The sequence below is a fragment of the Astatotilapia calliptera genome, chromosome 7 (genome assembly GCF_964374335.1).
Source record: "Astatotilapia calliptera chromosome 7, fAstCal68.1, whole genome shotgun sequence".
Classification (NCBI taxonomy): domain Eukaryota; kingdom Metazoa; phylum Chordata; class Actinopteri; order Cichliformes; family Cichlidae; genus Astatotilapia; species Astatotilapia calliptera.
Genome location: NC_137428.1, coordinates 52147249 through 52159905, shown reverse-complemented (window position 1 = coordinate 52159905; position 12657 = coordinate 52147249). Strand labels below are relative to the sequence as shown.

Sequence of the window (12657 nt, the reverse complement as noted above, 5' to 3'; positions counted from 1 at the left end):
ATCTTCTCCTACTGTACAGAAATGAAGGTGTAACAAGGACTCCAAAGAAAGCATGTCATTTCTTATCAGATGCTATTGCATGTGAGATTGCTTCTCTAATGGCGTGTCTTGGCCTAGTATGTGTTTTGCTTCTGTGCTGCCACACATGTTAACTGAGCTCACTCAGCTAGGCAAATTTGCCAGACAAATGGATAATTTGCCAAACACTGCGGGACCAAATGAAAGTAGTGATACTGCATAAATTCCATTGCGCTGGTGTAAATTGTTTACAATCCTATGGGCTTTATGGAAGGTAGAGCCATCACTCATTGTTTTCACGGCATTAGATTGATATTGATTGACTCTGACAGCTAGCATCATGATACTTAGGCCCAGTGACCATTTTATCTCTTTCCCCCTCTTGGCTCATTTTTGTCAGTCCTCTTGCCACCTTCCTTTGTGCTTGCCTTTATTACCCTTATGCTACTTTTTTTTTTTTTAAATGTTCTTTTCACTCTGGTGCTCTCTTTCCTTACAGGCCTCACATGGTGACAGAATACATGGGCATCAGGAATGAGAGTTTTATGAAGATTGCTGCTGTGGGGACATGGATGGGAGATTTTGTCACTGCCTGGATGGTGAGATTTGAACTCATCCGTGTCCACATTAAATAAGTCAGCTTTTATGAAAAGAAAGACAGACCTTCAAATTTTAACCCTGCATTATGAAAAGCACAATGACTGAAATGATTGAAAATAAACCTCTTATTCATGCTAACACCATGATTTGTTAAATGAAATTGTGTTAAGCTTTATTTTTTTCAACGCATAGTAGATCACAGTTTAATAAAGAATAGCAGCTTTATTTAAGAAAATGTTTAAATATAATTGGAAATGCTGAATAACTAAAATACTAATACTTTTTGATAATTTTATGACTCTTTTTTTCATACCTGATACAAAAAAAATCTAATCAAGAGAAAACCATTTAGTTCAGCCTGCTTCATTAAAGTGCAATATACAGTTAGCAAAATAATAGTAAAAATCTAATAGACAAATGCATAAGCAAGTCAGTATTAAAAAAAGTGAAATAAAAACTCAGTCTTGCTAAACTTGGGATTCTTGTGAAAACATCTGCATTATATTGTGAAATGTTTTCCTGGTAACATTTTAGAACTTTTTCATTAGAGTAGCTGCTCTTTATAGCTAGCTTGCTAACTAGCTTGCATTTAATTTCACATTAGCATGTACTTAAGCTAATGACCTTTAGCCTGTATCGTGGGCGTCATAAACTGCAGAAATAATAATTGTTTGGGTTTTGTTTCGTTTTTTTATTTGTTTTTTTTTATTTTATCCACTCCACACAGTGTATCTGAGACAACTGCCTGATGGTACAGAGCTAAGAATAAAAAGAGCCCTAACTTCATAAATTAGCTGAGCAGCAACAATGAGCATCAAGTATTTAATATAATATAGACTATCATGCACTGCTCAAATACACTATGCTGAATTACTAACCCACTCAGTATGTTTATAGGTTTTGATAATTTTATAAAAGTGAAATGTTTTTCTCTCATATCTGATATGAAACATTTAATCATTTTCATATCATAGAAGAAGGCAAACAAAATTCTGGTAACATATATCTGATAGACCTTCCCAGACTATAAGTTTGGTCAATATAACAAAAAAATTGTGAGCCTAAATACTCAGCCTTCCTAAAACTTTGTACAAATCTGTGACAAATGACGGACGGTGCAGAGCTAAGAATAAAAGGTTAACAGCAGCAACCTCTAAGCAGCAATGATGACCAAGTATTTGACCCAATGAGTGTTTAAAAAAAAAAAAAAATTTTAATCTGATAAGCCTTGCATGGCTGCAAGCATGGTTACTTTTAGCTGTGTTCATATCATAATAATTTAATAAATCATGTTTACAACCAGGTCAAGATACAAATGAAGCCATTCTTCACGTACCAAAATCTAATTTCTAGGTCAGGTGTATCCTCTCAGCCATATCAAGGCACACACTTACAATGCAGCTTTCCACACTAATCTAGTTCAGTCTGCTATCAAACCCTCAGAGGAACATGCGACTGATGTAAGGAGGGTCAGAGGAAACAATAGGTGCACAGGGAGGGACAGAGTGTGTTGTAGAAGAAACCTACCTCTGTTCATTTATCAAAATAAAAAGAGGAGGAGAGCTCCAGCGGGACAGGACTACCTGTGGTGGGAGGAGTGCGGGCTTTGACACCAGCATCCACACAGCTGAGACAACTTGACAAGCTCTCTCACCGGTCACATTAGTATTCTACAGTACATACTGCAGAGAAAGAGAGCGGGTGGAAGGAGAGACAGAAAAGGAGGCAGAGGAGGAGGGAGGTAGTCGGTAAGAAACAGAGGTGAAGGGGAAAGGGAAATGTAAAAGTGTGGTCAGAAGGGAGCCAGGGGAGGAAGCGAGTGAGAAGGTGAATCAGGGAGGCACAGGTAGGCCAAGACGAAGTGCTGATTCCAAAATCCCTCCAAGTTTTTTTTTGTTTTTTTTTACATTTGATTAATTCAATGAGGCACTTTGAAGATGACCTCTGTGTCTCCTCTGCATAGCAGATTTACAGTATAGCTTTACTGGTTGAGTGAACAGGAAGTGTCTGTTTTTGAAATGGTGCAAAGCCAGAAACATCTCATCGATTCCCTGATTCACATTCTTTCTCCAACACACTATCTGCAGTGAGGTGCTTTATTGACGAATTGACCTTGCCTCTGCAGCAGCTCCACATAAAGAATTTCTTTAGACGCTATGCTTTCTGACACAACTCTGCAGCCGTGCAAAGAAGATCTCCCGTAATTGACTTTTAATGACATTAAGGATGACAGCGTAAAAACAATTTCCCTAGCTGTTGGAAGCACAACATTAATACTGAAAGAAGCGAGTATGTTTCAAGGTAATCACATAGTCATTAGTGGTAAATCAACAATGGAATGCTATTCAGTATGAATCATTCAGTATTCACAACTTTATATCTGTTCAGTATTCAAAACTGTATACCTGTAGAGTAACATGTCATACAGTTTAGGGAAATAAGCATTTAATCAGCTGCCAAATTTGTAAGTTTGCACAGTTAGAGACTTATTATTTTTTTAATTTTTATGGTGCTTTCATTTTAATTAAGAGAGAATATTAAACAAAAATCCAGGAAAAAAATCCATTACAGAAAAGTTACACACTGATTTGCTCGTCACTGAGTGAAATAAGTGTTTGATTCCTTCCATGACTTAGTACTTAGTTGAGAAACCCTTTTTGGCAGCAGAGGAGTAAGATACTTTCTGTAGTTGGTCACAAGGTTGACTCTCGTCTTAGGAGGAATTTAGACTCACTCCTCTTTGCAGAAACTCTCTAAATCCTTTCGGTTTCTTGGCTGCTGCTTGGCAACTCAAATCTCCCTCCATAGATTTTCTATTGAGGAGTGGAGAATGGTTAGGCCACTCAGTGACTTTAATGTGGTTCTTCTTTAGTCTCATTTGTTGCCCGGGTGGTATGTTTTAGGTCATTGTCATGCTGGAAGACACATTGACATCCTCAGTGTTCTGGCTGAGGGAAGGAGGTTCTTGTCCAAGTTTTTATGGTACATGACATGAAGTCAGCCCAAAGCATAGTGGTCCTCCCCTGTGTTTGATGGTGGGGATGGTAATCTTTGGGTCATACTTGGCATTTCTCTTTCTCCAAATACAGCAGGTCAAGTTGATAGAGCAAATTAGGTTTCATCTGACCATAGGACTTTCTCCCAAACCTTCTCTGCATTGTTTGAATGTTCTGCAAACTTAAGACAGGCCTGCACATGTGCCTTCTTGAACAGGGGGACCTTTCAGGCACTGCAAGATGTCAATCCATCACAGTGTTGTGTTAGCAACAGTCTTCTTGGTGACTGTGTAACCGCTAACTGCCTTCAGATTATTAACAAGCTCCTCCTGTGTGGTTTTGAGATGATCCACCACCTTTTTAAGGATCATTCTCACCCCATGATGCAAGATCTTGCATGGAACTCCAGACTGAGGGCGATTGATGGTGTTCCATCAATCACTATCTTTCATTTCTAAATAATCAAACCAACCGTTGTCACCTTCTCACAAAACCTCTTGCCGATGGTCTTGTAGCTCATTCCAGCCTCGTGCAGGTCTACAGTCTTGTCCCTGATGTCCTTCGACAGCTCTTTGCTCTTGCCCATGGTGGTGGAAAGGTTGGAAAGGAACAAATTGATCCTTTATACACATGACGAGTTGAGTTAAGGAGTGTCTGCAAATAACATAGATTTATGGGCACAGAGTCATGTACACGCATACATGTATATTTAGGAGGCAGAATTATGTCCTTCACTGTAAGTTTGTAACTCTGGAGCAGCATGCAGCATTGTTATTTGTTTAGCATATACAGTAGTTAGCATATGTATAATTGAAATGTCCTGATAAACCAGATGGTTTGATTATGATTTCCACTAGATGGAAACTTTTAAGTAAGAAATGCTAATACTTTGTTTCTTATTGTTTGTTGAGAATGTTTGCACACGTAATATGGCAACACTTGAACATTATCTAAATGGACTGGCATTTATATAGCACACTTTTTGAGTCATATTGACGTGTACACATCTATGATTGCTAAAGAAATATGTTTCAAAAACACTAATAAGATATAAGAGATTTATGCACCACCCAAAAATTTAGACGACATAGTCAAAGTTTCCCTTTGACTTTGAAATGATTCATATTACTTTTATGGCTTTCTAGTACATTACATATGTAGCTACATCTAGAAGGTGGTTAGCCCAAATCATTAGGGAAACAGGTAGCCTGCCTTCATCAACAAAAAAATATAAAAATCTTTACGATCCTCCTCTGAAATTTTCAATTAACACTTGGGTTTCATTTGCTGTATCTATCCATGCTCCTCTGAAGAGAACCTATGGGAAATGACTACCCTGCCTGGGGCAGGGTTACCAGGGCCCAACCACGGAGCCAGCCTTAGGGAGGGGCACAGTTAGAGCACCTGGTGGTTCGGTCTTAGTCGACAGGGCTCAGCCAGATGTAGTCTGAAGAAGCAACATGGGCCTGCCCTCTGGTAGACCTGGCTTTGGGAAGGCCCCAGTGTCCTTCTGGATGAGCTGGAATAGGTGGCTGTGGAGAGGGAGGTGTGGGCTTCTTTGCTTAGACGGAGGCCCCCATGATGCAGACCCAGATAAGCGGAAGAAGATGGATGGATGCAGTAACTTTTTTGACAGTTTGCTCACTAACTCCATTCAGACAGTTTCTTCTGCTTATCAGAAGTTGGGTTGCAGTGGCAGAAGCCTAAGTATTTTAATCCTGACATCATTGTGTTTGCCATTTTAATCCTAGAGGACCCAGAGGCACTCAAAGGCTAGATGAGACACACAGTTCTGTCCCGGCATCTCCTCCAAAGGGAGGCATTCATGAATGATCCTGATGAGATGCCCACACCACTTCAGCTGCTTCCTTTTGATGCAAAGGAGCAGTGATTCTGCTCTGATATTCTCACTGTAAACCTGAGCTGAGCCATTTTACAGAGGAAATTTATGTCACTTTTATCCGTGACCTTGTTCCTCCGGTCACCATCCAGAGTTGGTGTGAGGGTAGGAATGTAGATGGACTGGTGAATCAAAAGCTTCTGGCTCAGCCCTGTTTTCACCGCTGCGGTGAAAACAGGGCCGAGTGCCTGCATTACTGCGGGCAGTGGGCCAATCTACAGGTCAATCTCATGCATCGCCTGCCCGTAACTTGTGAACTAGATTTCAAGACACTTGAACTTCCTCAGTTAGGGTAACAACTCTCCTCCAACCCACACAGAGAACTATTACATTATTTTACTTTCTACAGGTGACAGACATGATGCTCCAGGATCAGCACTACCCAGACTGGGGCAAAGCTGCCAGAAGGTTCTGGAAACAAGGCAACAACAGGATCGTCCTCTTCTGGTATGTCATTTTCTTACACTGAAATAGAATGTCTGTTAGACTGTGCTTTTCTTTACCTGCATGCACATAAGATATCAATATTTCCTCAAGCTTTGAATTATACTACGTCTTCCTGTAATGCTCTATAGGAGTGTGTACATGCATGTGTGCGTGTTATGTGATCTGTTCAGCGCGTTGCAGGGTTACACACAGTCAATAGCCATGTTAATCATCCCTCACTCAGTGTCAGCACCTTTAATTAGAAGAACAGGCTGAAAATCAATGGACACAGCGAGGTCTCCAGGCAAACCATAGCCCCGGCTTTTACTTACTCATACCACAAGCTGTGACCCTGAAATAAGTGCTAAACAAATGCTGCAAACCATGTCTGATGCGAGCTTTACTCAGCAGACAAGTAGAACCACTCCCTGTTTAGATGCACTACACCACCGCTGCACGGTCCCAGCGGCATTCATTCACAAAAGTCCTTTGGTGCTGTCAGATAGTTTGACATAGCGTGTCATTCAGATATTTCACGTAAAAGCTTCTGCAGCGGTTCATCTCGGGGTCATTGTAAAAAAGTGAAAAAAACTGAAACAGGTCTGACATCTAGTTAATAGGAACACAGAGAGCTCGAGACATCTTAAACTTCAAAGCGAATTTGGCCGCAGCGTTTTAACATTTCCTTTTCGCCGAATTGATTCACCTGCAATTAGAATGCAGGCGGACGAACTGTTCGGCGACTTTTCTGCAGCCCTTCATTATATTGATGGATGCCTCAGCTATCCGTGTCACAATCAATGCCAGATTTGATGGGCTATCGTTTGAAATTCAGCGCTTGAAATGTGATTGATAAATGCGTCGCTGGATATGTCTTGTCAATATGTGCTGAAGGGCCGTTGCAAATTGTAAAGGACAGCGCCAAAAGTCGTCTGTGCTGAGGGAAGGGAATGCCGCTTGTGGAATAATAAAACCCCTCAAAATTTATCTCTCAAACAGCTGAAATGGGATATGAGCTGGCAGTCACTATCTGCAATGCAGCCAACCGATGTGTGGTGTGAGAATGCACACAACTGCACAATAATCGCTGGGTGACATTGAGACAAAATACACAGTGGAGAATAATACTAAGTCACATTGCCTCTCTTCACATGGCTGAGAAATTTTTCAGTGAACACTGAATGCAGAGTAATCCCAGTGTGACATGAACGAAATGCGGGAAGTGTTAAAGAATGCAAAAAAACCCCAAAAAGCCCTCTCTAGGTAAGTGATATTTTGGCTCATGTTAAATATGTAAATGCATGGAAATATGTATGCAGCAGAGTTTTGAATTACATTGTCTCTGCATCCACAAACAGACACAGTTATTGTCTATGCACATTCATCTTCCTGGAAACTCACGCTATTTGTCAAATCTTGGTAAAAGAGTGTGGTTCAATGCATTATTGAGTCCATGAAGAGAGACCGAACAGTGCAAGATTGATCTTCTCTTGTAGCTGTCGTACCTGTTGTTTGTGTTCTGAGATATGTGATGCTAACTGTGCACCTATCTAGGCTGAAATTTAGAAAAAATATTTAGATGTTCTTTTTTTTCTCAAGTTTAATGCTTGTTATCATGCTCCTCTTCTCTCCTGTGCTGCAGGACAGTACTCATCTCTCTGACATCAGTAGTGGTTCTGGTCATCAGTACCGACTGGATCAGCTGGGACAACCTGAACCGAGGCTTCCTGCCCAGTGATGAGGTCTCCAGAGCCTTCCTAGCTTCCTTCATCTTGGTCTTTGACCTTCTCATTGTTATGCAGGTAGATCAGCCCCATGGGGCCAATTTAAGGGGGGGAGAAAGAAAGAAAGAAAGAAAGAAAGAAAGAAAGAAGCAAGCTGGGATGTCTCTTGGCTTACTCTATTACCTACCTTGCCAGGTCCTCTGCCTCCCCCTTTTTCCTTCCTATTCATCAATGGGGCACTGCGGCACAAAGCAGTGCGAGGGCGGTTGATCCCTCTCAGCTGGCACGGACACAAACTTACACACACACACAAACACACGTATATCTGTTTATATACGAAGATACAAACAGAGAGGTGTGGTGTGGTGTTAAATATAAATTATTGACTTTTTAAAAAAATCTCTTTTACTGTCTTCATCATGTTTCCCAGACCTCCCTATGAGCCTAGAGACGAGTTTATTTTGTTTAATGATGACTCACAAGATTGGAGTCCCCACTTCCCCCACCGCCCCCAACCCAATGTCTTCTCTCTCTCACAGGAGAGTGAACATCAATAAAGCCTGTGTCAGTCACTCATGAATATGCAAATGTGCTTGTCTGGGGGGAAAAAAACCCCAAAAACACATACTGTGTGCTTAGGAGAAAGATTGTGAGATTTTTGTTTTCCCCCACACTGCTAACCATGCGCCTGAACCACAGGCCAATCATCTATTTGCTCAGAGCTTCTTGAGCCTAATTCAGCAAAGCGCCTCCCAATGTTTAATGAACATATTTCACTGGAGCTCGTTAGCAGGTATTAGAGGACGTCCTACAATACCAATATCTCGTATCCCCTAAACATATATTTCCACTCTGTTTATTATGGTAATTATAAGGAGCCAGCAAATGTATGGGAGGACATTTTTCAGTGTTATAAATACCTCACTCCACAGAATCCTGGCACCGACGCCATTATTATTCCCTTGGTATTGTGTATTAGAACAACTGTAACACTAAAAGTGATTTCTAGACTTATTTATTGAAACGGTTCATTATTTTAAGAAGGGCTTTTTGCTGCTCAAGCCAGTAATTACTTCACGCTGTGGTCTTTTCCTCACAATTATTGTGATTATGCAGATTTAAAGCAGTAGCTGATCTTACACTGTGCAAGCGTTTCCTCCCAAACATCCTCGCGTCTCGCTGAGGCCAGCTTTTTCGCCTTCCTTGACCGACTCCCGGACGATGTGTTTGACATCTCCGTTTCTGGACCCTCGACTCTCTCGCTCACGCTCACTCACTGTAACTTGGCTGTTTATCATTCCCGGCTCGCAGTGATTTGTTTACGACAGGCCTCCGCTCATTTTCTGCGCGGTGTACAGCAAGCACATTTACTGCAATTATTTATGGGTCAAGTTAGCTTGTGCCGTTACAGGGCTCTCGCACCGGCGGCCGTCACTACATTCCTTCGGTCAATAAAAATTCATCCGCCGCAGCCCTCCCAACAGCTTCATTCGCCTCTATCCTGGATCTGTGCCATAGTTAATCTCACGCCTCCATGAGAAAAGATGGGTGATTTTGTTCTCATGCTAATTAATGCTCCAATTAATGACCTGTCTGGATTTGCCTCTGAGCAGGGTTTTATCTTCTTTTTTTATTATTATTATTTTTTATATAATTGTGGCTTTTTGCTGTTTTGGGTTTTCTTTGGCAACCAAATGTCAGATTTCTGTATATACATATTTACATATGTGAAAGATGTTGATACACCCTGCCAGTTTACTCTACCTGTATTTGTTGTAGAGACTCATTATTTTGTGGTAGGAATGTTTAAATGCCATGCCTGCAAGTGCTACGGCAACCGATACAGCAGCTACGGAAGCAAAGTGGAGGACTTAATTAATATCCAAGGGGCTCTCGTCAAATTGTTTTGCTGTTCTGTTCATAGATATTGGCACAGGAGACCTTGGATCACATGAGGACGTAGTGAATTCAGATGTGTTAATTTCGTGCAGAGCAAGAAGCTCTGTGCAAATAACAGAATCAAATGGAAATGGAGCTAATCTGAAATTATGTGTGCCTTGTTTTTTTCCCCTCTAATAGTGATGACAAAAGCTAATTTGCAAAATGATTAAGTCAGCTCAGCAGAAAGAAACTGTTTCATAACATTTTCCTCTCTCTGTCTCTCTGTGTGACTTTCATTAGTTTCATCTGTGTTTATAATCATTTTAATGCCATGCTTTTCATAATCTTAAGTAACTCATTACAGAAATATTTAAATACATTTTAAAATGGTGTCGTAACACGGACATACAGTAGGAATCGTCTCCAGCAGCAGAACAGCAGACAGTAACAATTTAAGGCTCTGTATTCACTGTTAGGTTAGATTTTACTTTAAAAAAATTACTTGATCTTTAATTTTTTGATAACAAAAGCAAATTTTTGCTCACTGCCCACTTCATTAGGGACACTTGTTCAATGGTTGGCAGAAGCCTACTGCGTTCAGGTATTTAGACATGGTCAAGATGAAGTTTAAAGCGAGAATCAAAATGGGGAAGAAAGGGGATTTTAAAAGACTTTGAATGTTGTGTGGCTGTTTGTTCCAGATGGTGGTGACCTGCAAATTGGTGATCTACTGGGATTTTCCCACAATCATCTCTAGGGTTTACATGGAATGTAATGCTCTGAACTGTCAGGAAGGCAACAGTAATTCAAATAACCACTAGTTATGACCAAGATGAGCAGAAGAGCCTCTTTGAATGCACAATATGCTCTTCAAGCAGACGGTCTCTAGCAGCAGAAAACCGGATCAGGAGCCAATCCCGTCAGCTAAGAACAGGAAACTGAGGCTGCAGTTCATACAGGCTCACTAAAATTGGAAAAATATTGCCTGGTCCTGATTCTTCAGCATTAGGATAGAGGCGATCCTAAATGTCTTCTTGCCTTGTATCTAGGAGACCTTAGCAGGGAAAAATTTCCTCTGACATAAAAGCTCCTGGGATCACTGAAACATACAAACCACCTCCTTGAATTATCAAGGAGTTTTAGGACTCCCTGATAATTCAAGGAGGGAAAGGAGCCAGCTGAGGGGGTTTGGGCATCTGATGCCTCCTGGACACCTCAAAGGCAAGGTGTTTCAGGCTCCAACTGGGAGGAGGTCTCTGAATTTGCTGGAGAGATTATGTCTTGGCTGGCTTGGGAACAACCTGGTGTCCACCCAGGTGAGCTGGAAGAGGTAGGAAGTCTGGGCTTGCCCCCTTGACCTTAACCTAGATAAGTGGTAGAAGATGGATGGATGGATGGACTGAGCCCCTTAGTTCCAGTTGAGCATCATTTATATGCCAAAGCCTAGCTGTATTGTTGCTGACCATATCCACCCCTTCATGATCACAGTGTACCCATCTGATGGCTGCCTCCACCAGGGTAACACATGAATCATTTCAAACTGGTTTCTTGGGCTACGTTCACACTGCAGGCGAAAGCGCATCAAATCCGACTTTTTTGATCCTATGCGACCCATATCCGATCATGTGAACAGCACAAATCTGATATTTTCAAATCCGATGATTTGATGTTTTAAAGCGACTGCTGTTTGAATGGTCATGTCGCATTAAATCTGTTTTTTACGTCACTGACACAAGACAGACGCCAATAATCAGCGCCGGAGAAGACATCGCGGACGCTTCCTGGCCATCCCGTGTAGATGTTAGTGAAACTGAAGCTCATACGGAAAAAAGGGAAAAAATCAGCATAAAAATCAATAAAAGAAGCAAAGCGTTTAAAGAGCAAAGAGATGAAGCGTCCACACTCACTAGGGAGATGGAAAAATGAAGCACCACTCCTCTCTAAAACAGCAATAAGAATGATTATTAGGCCATATGTAAATAACAAAACAACTTTACAACTTAAAGCAAAATTGGGAAACGTAAAGTCCAAAAAGTGTCTTTATATTAAGGGCCATCAGTCAAACAATAGTGTTTGCTCTGGGTCTAAACAGAGCACGTTGTGTGTGATTTCTCCTTTTGCTCATGCGGGCCACTTTGAGGGTTCACACTGGAGCGTGTTTGCTGACACATTTTATCTGTAGTGTGAACAACTAGACAAAAAAATCGGATTTGATCCAAAAATCGGAATTGAGCATTAAGATCTGCAGTGTGAACATAGCCTTAAACATGATGGTGAGTTCAGTGCACTTAAATGGCCTCCACAATCGCCGTATCTCAATCCAACTGAATACCTGTGCGCTTGTCAAATCCGCAGGTGTAACAGATTTGACAGCTGCTCAAGTTGTCATGTTAATACGGACCAAAATCTCAGAGGAGTCTTTCCAGCACCTTGTTAAATCTATGCCATGAAGAACTAATGAAGTTCTAAAGGCAAAAGAGGTCTAACCCAGCTCTAGCAGTGTGCACCTAATAAAGTGGCTGATGAGTGTATATTGTTTATTAATTAGAATTCAGTTAAATTTTGATTAAAAAAAATAAAATCTAATCTAAAAAAGTTCTTCAGTACTTCACTGGTTTAAAAATGCAAAGCTGTAGGACTCTGTAGAACTGACAGTTTTCCATTTTCAAAAAAAATAAGAAATAATACTTTTTTCACCTAATAAATGAATCATGTTTTGTGTATGAATAGTGAATAGTTTCACTAAAAACCTACTAGCCACCCAATAAAACTACATATTTGCAAAAAAGAAAAGTGACACCACGGGGGCAGAGGAAGATGCTGATGTTGAGCTGCCTGCTGATATATATATATATATTTTTTTAATCTGGTGAAATCCCATGTGCACAGGCACATGAGTACACACCACATGCGTGTAAACACACAGATTCGTCTGCCGTCTCCAGTAGCTGGCACCACGTTTAACCTCCAGTCAGTTTATGAAGAGACTCCACTGAGTCTTAATATTAGCTAATATTGAAGCCTTCTGTGAAGTGTTCAGCATCCAATAAACTATGATGCAGAGCTGACATTGGTCACTTCAGTGTATTCAGATGGGTGGCAGCATCACAAT

General features: G+C 40.9%; 1 protein-coding gene across 2 annotated transcripts in view; it reads left to right on the top strand.

Annotated features, from left to right (window-relative positions):
• tmem117 (transmembrane protein 117) overlaps positions 1–12657 on the top strand; it is a 46827-nt gene that overhangs the window by 30182 nt on the left and 3988 nt on the right. For both annotated transcript variants that reach the window (XM_026175368.2, XM_026175369.2), the window contains exons 4-6: positions 518–617; positions 5864–5961; positions 7583–7742. In XM_026175368.2, coding sequence (XP_026031153.1) covers positions 518–617; positions 5864–5961; positions 7583–7742 — 358 coding nt within the window. The remainder of the gene's footprint in view (positions 1–517; positions 618–5863; positions 5962–7582; positions 7743–12657) is intronic.